At 44.6% G+C, this 20019-nt stretch overlaps 1 protein-coding gene across 1 annotated transcript; it reads left to right on the plus strand.

Moving 5' to 3' along the window:
- On the plus strand, window positions 1-18986 carry LRRC27 (leucine rich repeat containing 27). The gene is made up of 6 exons (XM_086752528.1): window positions 1-140; window positions 570-853; window positions 1177-1307; window positions 4444-4502; window positions 12844-12996; window positions 18160-18986. Exons 2-6 carry the CDS (start codon window positions 641-643, stop codon window positions 18408-18410), a joined length of 807 nt encoding a protein of 268 aa, XP_086608654.1. The 5' UTR covers window positions 1-140; window positions 570-640; the 3' UTR covers window positions 18411-18986.
- Window positions 18987-20019: the final 1033 nt, after the last annotated feature.

Here is a 20019-nt window from a genome sequence, read left to right on the forward strand (position 1 = left end):
GGCGGCCGCCCTCGCCCCGAGGAGCTGCGGCGTCCCGCCCTGCCCGGGGCACCCCGCGGCGCCTCCCGCCTCCCCTCCGGAGGGCAGGGGGAGCCACTCACCGGAGTGCGGTGCGGGGCAGGCGGGGCCCGGGCCCGGAGGTAAAACGGACCGCACCCGCCAAACTCGGTAGAAAACACAGACCGCAACAAAGAGCATGCGGTGTTCTTTGCGCGGCTTTGCAGCGTGCGTGGGGCGGCGGGGGCCAGGGAGACCCTCCCGGGCGCGCCGCTGCTGCTCGCTGGGGACCGGGGCCGGGGCCGGGGCGGGGGGCGCGGCCCCGTGGGGGAGCCGGGGGGCGCGGCGGGGCGGGGGCTGGCCGCGGGGGCCGGCCGCGGGGGCGGGCGGTGGGTTTGTTACTCAGCGTACCGTTAAACGTGCCTTACGGTCAGGTCTGTCATTACCGTGAGTGTATGCACAGAAAGAACAAGTTCACCGGTTTGCATCATACGGAGAACGCTGCGGGTAACCTGCAAATTCAATAATATTTTAAAAAGGAACTTCCTTTGTGCATGTTCCCTTTCCAACAGGCGTTGTTGTTGTTCCCAGCGCGTGACTTGCCTTCAGCTGCTGGGCTCGAATGAGCGAGTTGGTATGACAAATGGATGAGAACAACTTTAACGAGTTTAACAGCAGCAGTGATAATTTTGGAGGCGAACATCTCAAAAAGAGGAATTTGTCTGGTTCTGATTCATCAGAGGAGATCAGGAAAGCTGTTGAACAGTGTCTCTTGTCCTCTTCAAATACTCTTGATGTCAGCAGAAAAAATATTGCGCATCTTACTGAGGAAATATATAGAGTGCCCAGCATAAAGGTGAGTAAGTTGTTACGAGTAGTTCTGACACCCTCGGCCTGAGTACAGCACAGGGCAGCTAAGGGCTCCTTGCTTTGTCAGATGAGTGGAAAAGCCAAAGATTCTAGGCTATGATCTTCAATCCCCGGTTTTTTTCAAGAAAAAGTCCTTGAATAAATGAGTTATGTGAGTAATTTATAGAGTTGTGTATCCCTTAATCCCCTTTAATGGTGGTCTTTCCATAAAAGCGTAGATCGGTGTACAGTTTGCGCATTCGACACTTTGCGTGCCGAGGAACGGCCCCTTTCTGGATGTAAAACATGTTTATGGTTTTTCTCTGGTAGTACTTTCATCTGGAAGGAAATGTCCTGTCAACGATTCCCGAGGATTTATTTCAAAAGCTGCCACATCTTGTTTGGCTGGATCTCCGGTATAACAAGATTAAAGCTCTTCCCCCTGGAATCGGTTACCACAGGTAAGATCATTGGTCATACAGATAATTTAATAAAAATTATATTTGTCTTCTGTTTGCCTTACTGTAATTTCATTGTAACAGTCAGGCTTTTATGTGCTTTTGTTTGATGTTGACCCCAGTGCAGCAGAGTGGTAAATAAGCTTTATCTTCTTTACTAAAACCCAGATGAACTGAACGGTCCAATTAATATTACATAGGGAATTTCTAAACTCTTTTAACTTTAGAAATGTAAGACCTGTTAGTCTTTTCACATAGGTTTTGCACCATTTTCATTTTATTGACTGTAGGTGACTATTTTTAGTGTGGTAGGTGAGGTAAAAACAGGGACCCACAGTTACAAACCTCGTGTCCCTCCAGTGGCAATGGAGGACAGTTTGGTCAAACAACATGACCCGCTAATCTGGTTTTGATGGTTGTCTGACGGGGTGTGAACTGCTGGAAGGATTAACTGGCTGTCCCTGATTCAGATGGAGTGTGTGAGGGAGAAAGTACAGTGTATTGCTGTGACCCTGAAAAGCGTGCACTTGCTCTCGCGTTGCCGTGATCACCACAACTAGCTTCTCACCCATTTTCTTTTTTAATATCCTTGGACAATCCCTTGTTTCTCACTCCAGAAGTGGAAGACCACAAATCCCACTCTATGGTAATTAACAGGAACAGAGAAATGGGTTTGTTACTGGAAGGAAAAATAAAGACCAGCACAGGACAGCTTGCTTGCAGCTGCGGTTCTAAAAGAAACCTTTCTGGGAAGAGTGAGTAGAGAGGAGAAGGAGGTTAACCCTTGAACAGTATGTGCTACAGAATTTTCCAAAATTAAAAAAAAAACCAAACTTCATGTCATCTTGTGATTGAAAGAAGGTGCTTTAAGGTATTTTAAGATCACCTGTTTGTGAATCATTATATATTCAACTTGGCATTAGAAAAATACAGTAAATGAGGGTTATGCCTCTGAAGATAGCTGAAAAACGTCAAGTTTAATGATGTTTTAAAATCTTTTACATACAACTTTCATAAATTATTTTTAAATTGGATAAGACTGCTGATAGTATTCTAATATGGATTATAAATTATACGATCGTCATTGTACGAGTGCTTGAAATCTTTTGAAATGAATTCATTCTCTTTGTGCATCTTACTTGAAAATAATGTCAGTCATTAGTCCCTACATGTGCTGTGCTGTATCTTGTTTGTATGCTTCCACTGACTGCAAGCAGCAGATCAGCTTTTAGAAAATTACTTAGCTTTCTCAATGTTGTTATGGTTTCATTTTATCCTTATTACATGTTGGAGCCTAAGATACATTTTAAGATGTTTGGAAATTCTCTAGGTGTCCTTTTCTAGAAGCAAGTTAAAGTGCCGTTTTCCTTAAAAGCCGAGACTCACTGAGACATCGTGCTAGTTTGGGGACAGACTGATTGACCATTCAAGTTGTTCATTAATCTTTTCACTGATTTTAATAGATATTCTAATAAGAGTTTCTCCAGGTCAAACAAAACCATGTCCTCTGTTGTGGGAATGGTGTCTGGCCCGGCGTGCAGGGAGGGACAGTGCCGCTCAAGGCTTTTCTCCCTAGACACCTCTGTGAGGTCTGGATAGGGGCTGGGCAAGGATCAGCCAAGGGCATGTTCCACATCACCGTTGCCCAGAGGTTGCATTCAGGCAGGAACTGGCAAGAAGGCGCGTTTGCTGTGGCGCAGGGCCTCGGCTCTGCGCTCAGGGCCATAAATGCCCAGGGTTCCTGAGGCAGCAGGATTGCCCCAGCGCACCGTGGTGCCGCAGGCTGTGGGGGAGTTCGGCTCTCAGAGTCTGGAGTCTCCTGTCACTTTCACTTAGCTTTTTGCTTTAAATGGCGTTCAGTACTCTGCTTCAAAAATGTGAACGCGAATATGGTGGTTTCATTCTTTGACTAAACTGAAATGTCTTAAAATACTGCCACAAACGTTAATCCGGTGTTGAGCAGCTGCCAAAATGTTTGGTTTGTTTTTCTTTCCTAGAGGTAAAGAAATATTATGACAGAAACCACCAAGCTTTCTTCTTGTTTGTTTTGTTGAGTTTTAACAGTAAACAAGTCGAACTGCAACACTGGTAACTAAAAACCTGTTAATGTTTCTCTTAGGATGATCTCTCGTTTATGGTGTGGACAGCACCTTGCCTGTAGGAGATCATTTGATCTGATGTGTTGCTGGATATTAAAAGCTGTTTAAAAGAATAATATTAGAATGGCAAAATGAAGCAGCGAAAACTTAGGAAATAGGTAAAGGATGGTTTCTGTATAGTCTGCATTTCATAGCTGCCTGGGTGTCAGTGGCTATGCGCTACAAGGGGAAGAAGAGACAACGGCTCTGCGCTGGGCTAAAGTGTCCCTGTGTCCTAAACACGGAGTAGCCCGGGGTTCCTGTCAGAGACACTCCAAACAAGCGTGTGCAGCAGCTCTGGGCGTCATACTTGCTAAACAATACCAATTGTTTTCTGACCACAGTCATACTGACATTTTTTCGGAAGCTTAGGATTTGTCTAAATGTTAGCAGACTTTCAGATATATCAAAAATTATTATCTTACATGTGACAGAAATGCCATAAATGTTGTATGTGACCCATGCCAAGCTTCTAGGCAGCTTCCAAGAATAGGAACGCTAGAGCTTTTCAGAAAAAAAAAAAAAAAGTTGACGAAATTAAATACAAACAGGGCATATTTCTTTCTAATTTCATTATCAAAAGTGGCTGAGCAATTTTAGCTCAGATTTAGCCTGAGGAACACACTCAACCCAAACAGTTGAAGCTCAGCAAAATTATAAACAACTGAAAATGATGTGTTTGTAATTGGAACAGGCAGTATCAGACTTTAGAGTGAGAAGCAGGCTTTGCAAAGAAAGATCAAATACTAAATACTGAAGTAGTATATAATAAATAGGCATGAATGCCAACTTCAGATTGTCATGCCAGAAGGCTGCTGGGTGGGTTATTTTCCAGCACTGATGTTAACGATGGAGAAGTGTGGATTTGCCTTGTGGACTCCTGTCTATAGTAGGAAACAAAAGCAAGAAAAAAATTAAGGAGGAAAAATATTATTGTGTTTCTGTTTAATTAGATGAACTTTGCTCTTACAGTTGCTACTGTTTTCTCTTTTATCGAAAAGGCAATTGAAAACGCTGCTTTTAGAAGGGAATCCTATAAACGAGCTACCCGCAGAGCTCGGTGAGTACTCACGTCTTTTTTTGAAGATATCATAGACATTTTTTGCCTCTTAGTGTTTAATTCTGTGGTTGGACTTTAAAATACTTTGTCTAAAGAATGGTTTTAATTTACCACAAACGTGCTATGAGAGGGAGAAAAATTACTTATAATGATGGCCTTCATTGATAAGAGGGGAAAATTTTATTAAAATGTCTGAAGTGTTCAATATTGTCCTCTCACTAAGGCTGAAGTAAAAAACATGTCTCAGACATCAGACATCTCGGGCATCTGCACAGTAAGACATAAATAACTAAATGGGATTAGAGCTGAGAGCTTCTACAGGAGTTTCTTACACTTAAGGATGTCTTTACAGTTTGTAACTGTATTTTACTAACTCTTTTTGCCTTAGCACTTACTGCTTTGGAATAACAAATACTTCCAAATCCAGTGTTCCTAAGGACAACGGAGCAGGGTGCATGGATTCAACCCGTTAAAGCTGAGCAAGTGTGGTCCCTCCTGCTCCTTGGGCAACGCCTAAGAAAGCAACCGGGCACGGCAGTAAATACCCTTACATCACAGCCATTCTAGCCCTGGACCTTTGCTCAGATTTTGGCAGAAAATGTTGCTGATGCAATACTGACCCTCTTGCTTCCCACCTAGTAGTTACTCTGGGGCAGCCTGGACTGGTTCCTTTTTGAGTCTTCCAGCACCAGGGTCCTCCACGCAGACCTGGCACTCTTCAGCTCCTGGGGCCTGCTACCGGCCAGAATCCCCTCCGGCCTTTCCGAGCCCTGTGCTGAAATCCTTCACAGCCGACGTGCCGGCGGGTGCAGGCGTGCTGTGCGCTGGCTGACCCGATGGTGGGTTCATACACGCACAGGGAAGAAAAAACCAGCTGCCCCCTGCGGTTCAGATGCTGTTTACTCAGACGCAGTTCACATGCGCTACCAGCTCTACTGTACTGGTTAGCTTTTGGTCGCATGCCGAAGCAGGGCTTATTCCTGTGGAGTCTGTCTCCTAGAGGAATCATTTGAAGAAGAGCTTTGAACAGGGAATGAAAGCATAGAAGAGTGCAGGGAAGTGACCTCAAACTGGAGTTGGATGTGGTGACCTCTGCAGCCCTGCTGTTGCCCATCTGGCTGCTGGAGAGGAATGACTGGTAGCCTGGGCAGGGGAAGGACAGAGGGCATCCGTTGTTCCATTCCTGCTTCACATGAAGCAGCCTGTTCCTGGAATAACTCTGCTCTTTCTGCCTCAAGCTGGGCAGTGACCGAATCAAAACTCTTTTTTTCCCCCTCCTTCAATTTAAACATCCTTGTGTCTCTTAAAGCAGAACGGGCCATGGGTATGCTGGCCTTTCTGCAGTAGAACTTGTTTCATGTGGTGCTGTTCTCTGGGCAGATCCTAGATCAGGACTGTTCTGCTGTAATGCTTTGATCATCGCAGGTTTCCCAGACTGCTGGGAGAGGAGGGCATTCCTACCATATGTGACACTTAACCGTTTCCCCTGGCTCCGTGGATGAGAGGTACCAAAAGAAAGATGCCGGCCTTCCTGCCGTGTTGGGGGTTTTGTCCGAGCCGCAGCAGTTGGGAAGGAGCGCTGCAGGATTTTCAGGGCAGGTTTTGCTGAGCAGCAGTGCAGTGATGACAGATGGCTGGAGACATCTGAGAGGCGGGCTGCAGCCAGGCTTCCCAGAGTCGTGTGTGTGCTCATTAGCAAGTGGTGTGGAGGGATGGCCCACGCCAGGCCGGTCTGCTCTGCCAGCTCTGCTAGCAGGGCTTTCAGCATCATTTGCCTTAATTACTGGGTACATCCGCTTCAGTATTTTTAAGTCGCAAGGATCCTGGCTAAGGCTGGCGGGAGTGTTGTGCTGGGGTGATGCTCTCCTGCCATATGCCTTACTTGGGATGCTCTCTGCCTTTTGCAGAGCCTGTCTGTCCGCGGCCTTGCCGCCTGGTAGTCACATATACCACAGTTGCCACCACATATATACACACACGTGATCTGCAGAACTGTGCCTCCCTCTGCCCCGCAGCAGCTGAGCTGCGTCAGGCTTGGCTCCTTACGTAGTGGGCAACGTGAGACTTGGACCGGCACAATGATTTGATCCTTAGCTAGGGGATGGTAGATGGGATGCAAGGATTTGCCTTAATCCAGGTTACTAAAGGCTTCTCATTCCCTGTGGTGGAGCTGTGCTTGTCAGGACTTCCAGGTCGCCTGCACGTCCCAGGCAGCCTGCGTCGCAGGCTCCTCCGGTCACAGGGACCTGAGGAGGTTACCAAACAGCCCACCTGGCAAGCTTTGGGAAAACCTGGGAATTATACCTGTGACGTAGTGAGGGTTGTCAAAATCTAGTATATTTTTGCAAAACACTCATGTTTGACAAGACAGCTTCTTCTGACAAAATGATGTTTCATGAGGTAATTCCCAGCCCACTCGTCCTCCTGCCCTTCCCTGTTGCTCTCTTGTCTGCACGCTCTCCATCATAACCAACTCTGTGAAGAAACGGAGCAGGAGCGAATGCTGGCAGTGTGAGCACCCGCTTAAATTAGAGTTACTGTCCTGCAGTGGCCGTTCTGTTGTTCCTTGTCTTCTCTTTTTGTAGTAAGTAGAGCACCAGTTTGATGATGCTGGTATCATCAATACCAAACAGAAAGTTTGTGAAGTAAACCGAGATGAGTTTGGAGGGTGATCCACAGTAACTCTATGTCAGCTGTTAGTCTTCATTTCTTGGTGTGATTTTTCATCTAGATCTGGAATGAATTTGCAATGTTTGCCTTCATTCATTGAATTTTTTTGTTGTTTTTGTTAAAAGCTACCTGTTCCATGAATGAAACATCTTTGGAAGAGGGGAGCAGAAGTTTGAATGGAAACAAACCAGTTTTGTTACTCACCTGTGGCTGTTCCCAGAGCATTTCTCCCGGTTCACCCGATTTGTCTAGAATTATTATGTGTTCTGAATTGAATTAGCAAAGACAAAAAAATGCATTGCCAGCCAGCATGTTTTAAAAAATGATCTCAGACTCCAGCGTACTGTGCAGTAGTTGGGCAATATTGTGAGGAACTTGGGATACGTGCCTTCTGTCTCCAGCACTGCCGGTAGCTTACTGGAGAAGTCAGGACAGGTACCTGGCAGCTTTGGATAAGTAACCAGACTGCCCACGCCTCAGTTTCCTCTGCTGTAAGATGAGGATGAGAGTACTGTTACTAAACTCTTCCAGCCTACTAAAGAAAGCCTGGCATAGGAGCGACGTAATTTTATGGCTGCGTCTACCTAAGAGTTCTTCAGAATGGTTTAGGAACATCTGAAGCATGAAGATTCTCAGTAGGTGATGCAGTTTAAAATTTAAGTAAATGATTTGGAAAAGGATGCTGAAAGGTAGAGAGCCAATCTGCCACCCTCCCAGGCACGCAGGTGAAGTCAGCGCACGCTGCCGCGTCGTGTCCTGTGCGACTCTCCCACCACGTTCAAATCATGTTCAAACCTGAGTGGCTTTCAGCAAGATCAAAAAGAGACTTCATTTTTCCAATACTGAAGTCATCAGTGTGATTCATTTGATCATTTCTGTTTAAAAATAGATGCAATTTCTTTATACAAAACTATTTTAAATCTGATTGTATTCGCAAATAGTTCTTTACAAGGCGCATTTTCAAAGCCATTTCTGCTCGTTAATAACCTAGCTCTTCCATTTCTGCGTTTGTAGTTTATGATTATTTGAAGTCATTTTCTAATTTGTGAATCATGACTGTATGAAAAGATGTTCTGGTAGTTGTAGCTCCCTGAGCAAACTTTTGGGTTTAGATGTTGGGATGCAGTCAGTCTGGTAAGCCTCCAGGCCTCAGCACTCCTCATCATCAGCGCCACATTGACAACAATCAATGCGATTGTTCGGAGCGCTGGGAGCGCGTGTTGTTTGACAGAGGAGCACTCGCATGTCAGCTCTGTGGGTATATTTCATCACAAAACCAACAGCAATAATTCCATAAGAGCGTATTTACTCTCTGTGCAATAAATATGGATTTTCAATTTTAAGCATTTTTGTAACTCTGTAACATAGTTATGTATACAGCACTGCTGATCTGTTGTATTCTTAGTCTGTAGTCGAGTAATTATTCCTTTATGCCTTTTTTGGGGGTGGGGGGCAGTTTGCCTGCCTGGGGTATTTCCATTGATCTGTGGTACCAGGCAATTCCTCTTTTCTCTTCATGACTCTTGTCCTCCCACAAGGTGTTGGCAGGCTGATTCCGCGTTGTTCCCTCATGAACTTAACCTACAGTAAAATAACAATGTCTGTTTTGCAGCTAGCATGGGGTACACATGTGGTGCAGGTAAATTTTCATCTAAATGTTTCCCCAGGGATTTCAGTAAATATTTTTTTTTTGGTCACATTCCTGTTCAGTTTCTCTAACTCACCTCAGTTGCAATTTGAGGCAATTTCAGAATAATGGTTCAGACAATTCTCGTTTTCGTTGGTAACATTCAGTTCAGCTTTAGCAGACTTCAAAGTAGTAATTCTGATTAAAATTTGAGAGTTCTAGTTCTAGCTACCCTCTGTGAGGAAGAAAATAAGTTTTGAATAGTTTCAAGATTTGAGCTGAATTTTCCTTAGCTCTGAAGTAAGTAACTTTGTGGGTGTTTGGATGGCAAAACTCATTTTTTTTTAAACTACTGCTAAGTTACCAGTCAGCTCTTATCTTGTGGTAGATTAAAAAAAAAAAAAAAAAGGTGAACAATGAAAAAAACAACATAGTTGAAAAGAAGTTAGTTTTAGGTGCATTTGTTCTCCGTTTCAATGAAATGGGAACAAATCTGCATTCCCTGGCATTAACAGGACACTGCAGTGAATTCTGTGTGTAGCTGCGGTGTAGTTCTACATGTAGCAGGCTGTACGTACATCTCCTTGGTGTGAAGAATCCATTTCCGCCTGAGTGTCAAGTCCCTCTTCCAAGAGAATGGACCAAGAAGGATTGTTGTGGTTTTGTTTAGTGAGGGGGGGCCTAAGGTGGAAGCTTCTGTAAGGAGCTGCTAGAAGTTGCTCCTCGTTGTTCAGTGGACTCGGCCGGGCCTAGGGCGGACCCGCTGCTGGCCAAGGCCGAGCCGATTGGTAGCAGAATGTTCCGTGATAACGCCTCTGCGATAACGTATTTAAGAGGGGAAAAACAAAAAGAGAGGAGAGAAGATGTGAAGAAGCTGAGCGGGGGCAGAGGCGCAGAGGGGGAGGCGCAGGCCTCATGGGCCTTGCAGGCCTCACCCTCTGGCCTCTCGCCAGGCGGCCGACTGGGCCCAACTCGGCTGCAAGAAGTGGAGAGGAGATGAGATGGATGATGTGAAGAGATTCTGAGAGGCGTCTGCCAGCCTGCTGTGGAGAACTTCTCATGTGAGAGAAACAGCTGCAGACGCCAAGGTCAGTGAAGAAGGAGGGGGAGGAGTAATGCGGCTCCTGGCCAAGATTCCCCTGCAGCCTGTGGTGACGACCATGGTGGAGCAGGTTGTCCCCCTGCAGCCCATGGAGGTCCACGGAGGGGCAGAGATCCACTTGGAGCCCGTGAAGGACCCCACACCGGAGCAGGTGGAGGCCTGAAGGAGGCTGCGGCCCGTGGAGGGCCCGCTGGGACAGCTGTTCTAGAGGGACTGCACCCCGTGGAAGAGACGACCCACGCTGGAGCAGTTTCAGGAAGGACTGTGGCCCGTGGGAGGGACCCCACAACAGAGCAGGGGAGGAATGTGGAGTTCTTCCCCCGACGACGAAGTAGCGGCGTGAAACAACGTGTGATGGACTGACTGAACCCCCATTCCCTCTTCCCCCCTGTGCCGCTCGGGGGGGGAAGGTAGTAGAGATAACGTTAAGCCCGGGAAGAGGGAGGGGTGGAGGGGAGGTTATCTCATTCTCTGTCTCATTCTCCTGCTGTTTGTAGTAATAAATGAATAGTTTTCCCCCAGTCAAGTCTGTTTTGCCCATAACAGGAACTTTAAGGATCTCTCCCTGTCCTTATCTCAAACCTCGAGCCGTTTTCCTTATATCATCTCCCCCTGTTCTCTCGGAGAGTGGGGGGAGCGAGAGAGAGACTGCGTAGTCTGGTCCCGATCGGGGCTGAACTACGACAGCAGTTCAGCAGTTGTCCTAGTCACGATGCTCGGAAAAACTCCGTTGTGCTCCCCAGCTTCCCGGAGAACCCTTAGTACCTAGTTCAGCTGCTCATTGCCTTCAGTTGCTCTCAGGCTGGTTTTTCTTTTTTCTTTTTCAGTCTACTTTGTCAATATTGCTGTAGTTGACGTTTCTAGAGACATAATGTCAAATGGAGTTGTTAATCACATTGCAAAGTTTGTTTTGTAACATTCCTTTCAGCTTTAATTACTGGTAATTTAAAATCAAGTAGATGTGCTATTAGTAACGTATTTGTCATTTCTGCAAGTAAGGTTTTACAGAACCTTTTTAAGAGAGCAAATGCAGTATTTCATACTGCCGTGGGTAAAGCAGATAGACACGGTGCGCGTTTTAAGCGGTCAGCCTGGAGACAGTGAGGCAGGTTAGGCTGTGCCGTCAGGCTGTGAACGGAGAGGTCAAGTGTGACTCCAGTAATACAAGAGGAGAAACGTGTTCTGTTTGACTCGACTGAGATTGTGCGTGTGGTTTTCAATGCTGCACTTCCTAAGTATGTTGTTATAAACCACATTTCAATCTAAAATAAATGTCAGGACAAAGTACCGTGGTGTCTGTCTTTTAGAGCCTAGAGCATTTATTTTTTGAAAGATTTAAGAGATTTCAGCTGTTGTGCTTTTGTTGGAATCAAAACTGACTGAAAGTATTATTTCTAGATAGGAAGGGAAAACTGCTAATTTTATTTTACTTCTAGAAAACATAATGTATAAATATTTATAACTGTACATAATCAGCATAAATCTGACTTTCTAAACCAAGTGTGCCTGTTTTGCACTTTGTTCCCATTTTGCCAGACAGTAAGCAGAACGTGACAGGTGACTTCCACCCCGCTAGTCAGCTTCTCTTTACGTGCGTAACCTGCGCTGCACATACGTCTGCGCAGGAGCTGAGTAGGAGGCTGCGGCAGGCCTGCGAGGCGGTGAACCCGTGAGCCCTTGGGAGCCTAAAGGTTTATGTCCCTCTCAAGAGACGGTGGCCCAGCTAAGGGTGAGGCTGGGAGTGAGGAGCAGTATAGACACAATGATTTCAGAAGCAGAAAATCAGAACAGTGCATTAGAAAGAAAAGAAGGATAACTTTTAATTGAAATATTTAATTCCTTTCCTTTCATATGAAAAAATTAGTATAGGGTAAAAACCTCATTTATCACACCACAAATTCCATTCATTTATGAGTAAAAGCACAAGAACAGCAGCTGGGGCATTGTGCAAGTTAGCTGAGCTGTTGTGAGAAAGTTCATTTTTTGCAGACTAATCTTGAATGGGGCAAACAGTTTGACAGAGAGAGAAAGTAGATAGTTAAAGATTTTAAAAAATCAAATAAACCATGAAAAGATAGCAAAGCTATTAAGCAACAGGAGAATATAGGGGCAAAAAAAAAAAAGACAAAAGAAGAAAAAGCATGCAAACAATCACAACAAGAATGACAGTCTGTTTTATACAAATTCCTGTGAAACATCTCAGCAACCGAAACAGAATGCCTGGAGTCAGCAGGGCGCAGAGTCCGTGCCAGCTGCGTGCTACGGCTCTGGCTCGGTTCAGAGGTGTGTTCCCGTCTGGGAAAAGGCGGAGGTGCTTGACAGACGAGACGATAGTTTTGAATTTCAATTAAAAGTGTATGAAGTGATAAAATACACGTTTGGTTTTGCGTACATCTGGTGCAAACTCGGTGACTGGGTTTCAACCCTGACTTCTTTTCTCACAGAAGCTTGGTCTGAAGGTGGCCTTAGTTAAGCCCAGCAAAGAACAGCTTTCATGTTCTGAGGAGTTTCTGCCGAGGAGACAGCAGACATTTCAATGTGATTCGGTCTAGGCTGTCCAGGATAGCCCGAGATGTGAAAAGAGACATATAGGCCCTCAGCAATTCGGTAATAATCTTGGGTATGACAGTATTAGTAGTACTATGCATGTATTAAAGTATCAGTATTTGTAGCTCTGAAAAGAGAAAACTAAACATCACTAGACTTGGCCAAATAAATAATTTAAAGTAGCATAGAGCATCTGCATATGTAATAACGGTAATTATCATAGAAATCGTAAACCCAGTAAATGCCAGTCGTTCGCGTCGACTCAACTGCTGTGTGTATCTGAAAGCTCACCCGTCTTTCAAAATGTTGGAAGGTTGGGCCTGATGGTCTTTTGAGGTCCCTTCCAACCTGGGCTTTCTATGATTTGTGTTTGCTAAATTAGATCTTTTTCACAGGAAACTTGACTTCGCTGGCAGCCCTGAATCTGCGTCACTGTCCCCTTGAATTCCCACCAAAAGATGTCACACAAAAGGGAGTGAAATCCATCCTGTGCTTTCTTCGAGATTCTGGGAATGGAAAACTGCTCTGTTCGGAGCCAGCCGCTTCAGGTGTGTTGGAGATGTGTCTGTGGGCATTTACTGTGGTTTGCTTTGCAAAAAGCGTGAACGAAGGGATGCTTTCCTTGTAGGCTTTTTCACTAATGGGTGTCCAGCTTTGCATCTGAAAGGGATATTGCCGGCTAGGGTAAATGAGGATGTGAGGACAAAATCAAACCACGAATCTTGAACCCCTGAGTGGAGAAGAAGAGGTCATATTATGTATTAATGTGTGATGCCCGCTCTGCTGCCAGTCTGCTTTGGCACGAGGCAAAAGGAAAATGAAAATACGCGTGGAGGAAGTTGCTTCTGTCTGCCTGTGTGCTGTAAGGAAGGTGGGGATGTAGTTACCAAATTTGTATGCAGTCTGAAGCACAGGCCTACTTCTTTTAAAAATTCAGAGCACTATAAATACACCGTACATCATAACTAATTTTTACAAGGTGCTTCATGTTGTTCATCCACATACCAGCAGCCTGATAGCATTTTCTGTGTTTTCACGTTGTGTTTGAGCTCATGTTCTTCAAAGACAAGCCCAGTTTGCTCTTTATCACACTTTCTCCTTTTTTTTCCAGAGTATTGCACTTATAAATTTACATTAGGAGGGTAAAATTTAAGAAATTGTCAACAGAGAGGAAAAGATGCAACATAGTTTGCATTTTTTATGGTCCCATAGATTCCAGAAGTCATTAATAATAGAAATACTGGGCATACTCCCACAGAAGAGCTCTCCTCATACTTAAGCTTTCCTGTAATGAGGGCTAATTACTGTGGATCCCGTTAGTATCCGCCTGGAACTGGGGATGTTAAACTGTGATATCTTTAAAGGGAATGCAGTAAATTCAGAGCATTGAATGGGCAGCTTACAAAGCTGAGCAGGATGGTGAAATATAAAAACACCAGCTCAAAATACCGTGATACTGAGAATGAAGTCAAAATACTGATGTAAAGATAATGACTCTATTTTTTTAGTTAATCTCATTTCCATGTATGATGTCATTAAAGGGAACCATGCACGTCTCCAGAACTTCACATGATTATTGTCTCTGTGTTTTAAGTCCTTGTTTAGAGACACATTATATCGCAGTGCTGTTGCTTAATTACCGCTGTTTACCATCACATTTCACATTTTAGCATGACTTGAGCAAGAGCAGTGCATTCTTCTGTATAGATGAGTTTTATCTGCGTTACTAGTGCTTAATGTTTGTATCATTTTTCCGTATTAGTGGACACTTATTTTAGCATGCATAATATGTAAAAATCTACTTAGTTAACATTTTAAGTCATCAGGATCTCAAGCGAAGTTACAGACTGAGCTACCGTCTGTGTTACCCTCCTAGCTCGGCTTTTACACTGGCAAGAGGAGTTCTTTCTGTGCAGCAGACGGATTCACGTGACATGTTGGAGAAGTTAAGTAGCTCAGTGGGTTGGCAAGTGGAACTGTTTTCTCAGAAGATGTGAATCAGGGCATGTTTCAGAGCATGTTTAGTTAGCTTCACACTGACTTTGATGCTTCCTCAAGCAAGGATCACGCTAGGTGAGAGCTCGTGTAGGTCAAGAACGAAGTTAACTGGAAGAAGTGCGCTGGGAAGGGGGGTTGGACTAGGTGACCTTTAAAGGTCCCTGCCAACCCAACCCATTCCATCATTCTGTGATTCCATGAAGCAAGCCCAGCACCCGCCTGCACAAAGTGTTCCTGATACCTCCCTCCGGCCACAGCACATCAGAACTAGCGTAAATTCACCGTCCGGAAAAACGTACAGAGCCTTCCAGGAAGGAAACCAGTGATACATTAAAATACACCTTCTAAGGTGCAAGATTGCTCTTTTAGATATATTTTACTGTTCCAGAAGTCCAGTCCTAGTTTAATTTTTAATCTAGTCATAATGACAGAGCTAGAACCCCACAGTTCTGTGTTTCACAGAATTGCCCGTGCTTCAGGAATCAGCACAGGTCATTGCTAAACATGATGGAAAAAATCAGAGCTCTCCTCTTGCCAGGAGGGTAATCAGTGGCCCGTGGAAGCAGATGAGCTTCATTAAGTGTTTTGGTTTTTTGTTGCATACTACCATTTTAATATAGGAACACACACTAGTCATTTAACTTCTGTTTTGCTGTACCTTCTGCAGAATCTGTCATGTTTGCTGGTGCACGGTGCTGTGTTTGTTTACAAAGAGCACTAAAACGAAAGGGAAAACAGCTCTTGGTTTAATTTGTGGTTCATGGAGTGAGGCTGCTGTTTGATTTCTGGACATAGGGCTAATGCCAAGTGCAGGTGTTCACTTGGTATTCCCACCAACAGCTGAATGACGTTTAGACTTTAGGTAGGAAAAACACTTGGGACTGGGAATAAAATGGCAAGCATTTCCAGTAATTTTCAATGGCACTGATGTGGCTCTTGGATATATTCAAAATCATGCCTTTTATAGACTTTCAAAGTGTTCGTAACAAATCCTTATCATGGTTGAAATACATTAGAATGCTTCAGTCCAATTAAACTCAGCTTTCTCCAGCATTAAGTGGAGTTTTAGTAAGCAAATTGTGCAAAACTGAGGCAAAATTTCCACACGGTAGAGCACACCTTCATACTGTACTTACTCATATGAACGATGCCTTTGCAATTAGGAAATTAATTTATCTTTGAGCCTTTTCAATTGGTACCTAAAGTAAAAAATGTAGGGTAGTAACAACAGCCTGTCTTTTTTTGGTGTTAGACTACAGAAGTAAGACCCCTGAGCAGCAGAAAGTATTAATGTCAGGGCCATTTGGCAAAGTATATTTTTGCACTGCGCTGCTAACACTCCTCTGGTGTAAGGAGCTCAGTAATGAGCTGAAAGAGGTTTTGTTTCTAAAGATGTGCAGACACTGAAAACAGGCTGTGTACTTTCTATCTGTTCACCTGTCTGTGTGAGGTGAGCCAGCGTTGTTTTTCAGAGATCGCTTTCTAAGCTCAGCAGTAGCAATTCAGAATTCATTACAGCTGGGAACTCTTCAAGCTAGCGTGTGAGGTGAGAGGTTGGTTTGGAAACCAGCAGAGCGGTGTCTGACCGTAGCGCGGTGTTTGTCCTGCGAAGTGGCCTGGGACACCTGTGTTTCCAAGTTCCCCTACAGATTTGTTGTGTGCTTCCTTTCAAAATACACATGCAATGTACTTGAAACGCTCTAGTTATTTATTTTGGTTTATAACTCCCTTTCAGTGGTACAGTCTGGAAAATTTTGAGGATCTTGTTAGCATCCAGCAAAATAGCAAATCAAAAGTGTTTTTTCTGCTGATTTGTGTCTGCATAAGAATGTGGGACTGCATTCTGTTCTACTTAATTCAAGCACAATAGATTAGAATGATTAAAACAACTATAAATTATGCTCTGAAACAGCGTTGTAACTGAATTATGTTGACATGTTCAATGTTAGTTTAGATAGTGGTATATTTAAAGAAAAATAATCCCGTGGACTTGAATATTTAGCATCTGTGGGCATGCACATGGAATTTGGGAACCTTCTGTAATATGGAAGAGTTTTTGCTCCCTCCCACGTGGCCCATCTGTTCGTGCTGGATGAGAGCGGTGTGTAAGGAGTAGTATATACATGCTTCATGCAGAGAGCGTAACAGAATGTACCTTGGAATAATGCTTTTTCTCTAAATGTGGGAAGAAGAGGGAGATGAAATCCAGTGTGTTTCTTCTCTAGGATTCAGGGAACCTCCTGAGTCTGTAGTTTATTGCACAGAACCAAACCTTTGTGTATCTGGATCTCTCAACACCGCAGCCAAAGGTGAGCTGCGACAGATTTAGCTCTTGTGGTGGTTGTTGGGGCAGCAGAAGGTCTGGGGTACAGACCTAGCCAAAAAAAGTGGATGAATTCTGTGGTGGCCCACTCTTGCTGAGCTTGGCACTTCTGCGGTGCCCTAATAACCTACTGGTAACTGTGGCTCGTGTTCTTCAGTGTAAGTCACACTCTGGAGCCAGCGTAGATAAACGCTAGAATTCATCGTCGTTGTGTAAGTGTGCAAGTTCAGTCGTGTGCGCAGGTTAATACCCACGAAGGTGTAGTTTGAGATGGTGCTGAACTGGCTACGCCGGAGGTGCCAGCTGGGATGCAATGCAAGGTGTGCGAAAGCTCTCGTCAGGACTTTGGGTTTGTCGTTACATTACGTCACGTATTTAAACTGATTATGTTAAAGGATGTTTCCTGTTTTGGCTCACAGATTGCATTTGGGCACTTGTAGTATGTTAATGATTATTGTATCTGTTTGCTTTGCCTTTTTACTTCCTCTGAAACACGGAACATATTTTTAACTCCTGTTCATCATGCAGAGAGCCCTATCTTTAATTCATACACAGTTCATGTAATACTTATTTATACCCACGTCTACACTGGCAGGCTCTGAATGCTGCAGAGAAATGAAGTGAGAGAAGAAGTTAGGGTTATATACAGTCCTTACATGTACATGCATTATGTGAGTCTCAATTTCCCATCTGTTTTTTCCTCAAAGCACAGATCCCAGTATAAAGCTGGGATTTTCCACTTCCGTGTCCTCCTCTGGTTCAGAAATTGCTGTCATTGGCACAGTGTATTTGTCAGGGCCATATTTAAACCGTGCTGACGTCTGTGGTAGAGGCCCCGTTGGGTTGCACGGCTCTTGGGTCAGCCCTGAACGAGGCAGGGGCTCCGGCGCTGATACGGAGCCCTGCTCTTTGGGGTGCAGGCCCGTGGGAGCGGCAGCAAGGGACCAGCGGCAAGCAGGACTGCAGACGCGGCTCTGAGAACTTGGTTTGTGCAGGGTGCGGAGGACGCCTGGCTCTTAAACTCCAAGTAAGGCAGAGGTACTAAGCACTTAACAAAAAAGTACTGTAACATCGCATCAGCTTGGTGGAATCGGTAAAAAGCTGGGTGAGGAGTTTACCAAATTGTGAGATACATGAAGTATTTATCAAAAGGAAGCCACTGTTCCGCTCGCGTTCATCAACAGACTGGTGGCTTCTTCCAGAACACAGATTGCTTTGAACTTGTGAAAAATCTTTTAGAAGATAATACATATTAAAAGAAAAAAAAAGACCAGTGAATCTCACTTCTGTTAGACCGATTGATTGCCATTACCTAAACACTGTGTTTTGCTTAGGAAAAAATCTAACGTCATTGGTCCGTAGGATTACAGTCATCTCCCTTTAATTCCAGTCGAAATGCCACCTGTGGAAAAGCTGAACTTCAGTGAACTGCTGCGGGCCAGTTTGGATTTGTCAGATGAGTGGCCTAATGAAGAGGAAAAGCTAAGATTTCAGAAGCTGAAAGAAGAAATTATAAGAAGGGAAAAAGAAGAATTTCTTGCTGGCAAATGTGTAGGTGCAATCCGTGATCTCACTGCGGCAGGGAAGAAGCACAGGAAGAACAAACAGCTCTGCGCGGAGCCGGCCAGTGTTTGCAGGTGACTAAGCTTCGCGCAGTGCCGTGCGATAAGGATCTGCAGGTGCTGGAAACCTGTGTTTCTACTGGAGAATATAAAAGTGTCTTAATTTGGCTCGTTGTCCTCATTGTCGTATTTGATGAATAAATGGTATTTTTGATGTAAGTATATAGAATACAAAATAACATATTTTCTGTTATTTGAGGTATTTTTTCCTCAAGATTAGAACACACTATCAATCTTTTACATTTTCCCATTCACTTCCCTTTTTATTTGTATTTCGATAGTTGTGCCCTTGAATGTCCAAAACAGTAGGATTTCAGGATACAGAAAAACACAGAATTACCTGTAGAATCCTGCAGGTAACTTAGTTTTTCATCTCTAGTACATGCAATATGGTAAAATACAGAGTATGAATACAAGATAGTGCGTTACGTTCCTGTACATTTGCGAACAGAGCATTTAATAAATGCTTTATCCGTCACGTGTCACAATGTGCAGATAACGCAAGCCCTGTTTGGGAGAGTTTGTTGGGGAATCCCTTCTGAAAAGTGTACGTCCCCTCCTGTGTGAGGGAGAGAATAAACACACCAGAACCGTTCTTCATTTTGTTTTGGTCGGTACCGGCTCTTTCGTCAGTAAGGGCTCGGCGGGCGCTGCCGGGGCCGCGGCTGTCCCTGCGGCGGCCTGTGCTGCTGCGCGCCGGGGGCCTGGCGCTGCCCCGCTGCTCAGGCGCTGGGCGGTTTGGGGAGCAGGGCGCGGCGCGTGCGGTACTGACACGCACCTGTGGTCTTTTTTCTGTTGAAGTATCAGCAGCGTAGAAAAAAATTGCAGAGTTCATGGGTCATGTTTCAGTTTTTTTCCTCACAACACAACCCTGGCCTTGCAGTGGTTTTATGTAGCAATTCATTTGGTAAATTACTCAGACATGGTTTTCTACTTGAAATACTTTAATACTTACATCGACCTAAACCAGACTGCTCGTGTGCAGGATCACTGGTAGGTAAATTGCATTTTGAGTGTGTTTATCGCTGTCATTAAATGTGCTTAGGTTTTTGTGTAGTATTTAATTAACAATACCAAGCTGTCCATTTTAAAGCTAGAATGTCTACGCAGAGAAAGAAATGTATTGCGTTTCTGTCCTGTGGTAGGACAACTCAGGCAAAAAAAAAGTGCAGATCTATAGCAGAAAAGGCGCTGAAAGAGGAACGAGCTTTATTTGAACAGGGGAAAAAGCGAGTATTACAGTGTCCATGTCTTCCAAAAGTTGTTACTCAGCTTCTTAATAGATTGCCTAGTTTACTGTTTCCAGGGAAAGAAGTAATTTCAAATACTTTGCACTACAAGTGGAAATACAAAGAGTGCTTTTCTTTACAAAATCCAGTGTCCCAAGGCAGCAAGAAAGGCGACTTACCACGCTTCTTACCAGCTCGGTCATGGCACTGCGTGAATTCCCATTCCAGCTGAGCGGAAAATAAATTACTTTCAGTTAATTCATACTCGGTGTGTGCCGTTCCTGTAAACGCCGCTGTGACTCTGTGCTCACTGCCAGGAGGCTGCAGCCAGAGGGCACGCTCTGCATGTGACAGAAGAACGTGGTGCAGCCAGGGTGTAACGGCGTCTGAACACGGGAC

Source organism: Chlamydotis macqueenii, chromosome 7 (assembly GCF_036417535.1).
Source record: "Chlamydotis macqueenii isolate bChlMac1 chromosome 7, bChlMac1.mat, whole genome shotgun sequence".
Taxonomy (NCBI): Eukaryota; Metazoa; Chordata; class Aves; order Otidiformes; family Otididae; genus Chlamydotis; species Chlamydotis macqueenii.

Coding starts and splice junctions, on each gene's coding strand:
- LRRC27 (XM_086752528.1), top strand. CDS start 641: ATGGATGAGAACAACTTTAACGAGTTTAACAGCAGCAGTGATAATTTT. Junction 854..1,176: donor ATAGAGTGCCCAGCATAAAG/GTGAGTAAGTTG, acceptor TTTCTCTGGTAG/TACTTTCATCTGGAAGGAAA. Junction 1,308..4,443: donor CCTGGAATCGGTTACCACAG/GTAAGATCATTG, acceptor TTTATCGAAAAG/GCAATTGAAAACGCTGCTTT.